The sequence below is a fragment of the Penaeus chinensis genome, chromosome 11 (genome assembly GCF_019202785.1).
Source record: "Penaeus chinensis breed Huanghai No. 1 chromosome 11, ASM1920278v2, whole genome shotgun sequence".
Lineage (NCBI taxonomy): Eukaryota > Metazoa > Arthropoda > Malacostraca > Decapoda > Penaeidae > Penaeus > Penaeus chinensis.
The window spans coordinates 20,086,882-20,088,406 of NC_061829.1; the positions used below are offsets into that span (position 1 = coordinate 20,086,882).

General features: G+C 49.3%; 1 protein-coding gene across 1 annotated transcript; it reads left to right on the plus strand.

The window, feature by feature from the left end:
* The first annotated feature begins 178 nt into the window (after positions 1-178).
* LOC125030428 lies at positions 179-715 on the plus strand. The gene has a single exon (XM_047620466.1). The coding sequence runs from the start codon at positions 179-181 to the stop codon at positions 713-715; it is 537 nt and encodes a 178-aa protein (XP_047476422.1).
* The last annotated feature ends 810 nt before the right edge of the window (positions 716-1,525 follow it).

Here is a 1,525-nt window from a genome sequence, read left to right on the forward strand (position 1 = left end):
CATAAGTATACATATGTTTGAATATATATTCCAATATATATTCCTATATATATGTTTTATAAATCTGACTCGTTCACACACACACACACACACACACACACACACACACACACACACACACACACACACACACACACACACACACACACACACACACACCGGTACCCTTTGAAAAGGCATGGCTGACTGCATCGAGTCAAACTACCGCAGAAATCTCTCTGCAATTGAGAAAGGGTTCCGGCAGGGAGTTGTGACTTGTGCAGTCGCCAGCGCCAGAGGACGTGAGCCTGTCATTCCTGCTAGGTACATTAAGGCTCTCCAGGAACTTGTCAGGGACGATTCCACCGTCATAGCTCCGGCCGATAAGGGTGGCGGTGTAGTTTTGATTGATGGCGCTGACTACGTCACTAAAATGGAAGTCCTGCTCTCGGATATCTCTATTTACAGGGAAGCTGGGACAGGAAACGCGGAGGCGAGGTCCCTAGAGTTCAACAGAGCAGCAAGGAAGATCCTCAGGTGTTCGGAGAAGGGGAAGGCTTTGCTGCATCTGCTCGAGGAAACGCCAAGCACGCCGACGATCCGTGGGAACATCAAAACCCACAAAGAAGGAAACCCCGTGAGACCCATCACCAACGGGACCGGGAGTGCCCCACACCGGTTAGCCAAAAAGCTTGCAGCACCTCTCTCGAACGCCCTAAACTCCATCAGCGGTTGACATCTATCAAACACGGCCGAGATAATGACAAAACTGCAAAACGTCGGGATGAGATGCAAAAAGCTTGTCAGCTCAATTCGCTCTTTACGAACGTACCGATTGACGGGGCTATCGAAGCTGCAAAAAGAACGCTGACAGAAATGGACGAGGATGAACTACCACTGCCGATGGATGATTATGTCGCACTCATTCGCCTCTGCATGAAGTTTGGCCCTTTCGAATTACAAGGACGTGAGTAAAGGCAAATCCAAGGACTTTGGATGGGCTCACGTCTTTCAGCAGTCCTCGCCCAGCTGTTCATGGAAACCCTCGAGGCTGATCTCTACCGGAATATCGTGGGGAAGAATGTAGTTTGGCTTCGTTATGTAGATGACATCCTCGCTGTAGTACTTACCAGGACTAACCTCCACAACCTCCTCCATAGACTAAACGCATTGCACCCACCCATACAATTCACCTCAGAAGAAGAGAGAAACAAGCAGCCACCTTTCCTCGACACTGTAATCCATTGGAGACCTGACGGCCCGGTATTCTCTGTGTACAGAAAACCCTCTAATAAAGATGATTTATACATTATTTCTCTGCCCACAGCAATAGAAACAAAGAAGGCGTGGTCATTGGTAATCCTAGCAATTAGAATCTGCAGCCCGGAGTTCCTGGAGGAGGAAATGCAACACGTCAGTAATACCTTCCAACGCCTCCGTTACCCTCGCACCTAGCTCGCTCACCTCCGACGCAAGGCAGAGATCATGTCCAGATCAAGAGGGGACGCCACACAGAACAAAACACACAGGATCGTCATCCCACACT

Bases quoted from the DNA above. Each gene is read 5' to 3' on its own strand.
- LOC125030428 (XM_047620466.1), top strand. From the start codon at position 179: ATGGCTGACTGCATCGAGTCAAACTACCGCAGAAATCTCTCTGCAATT.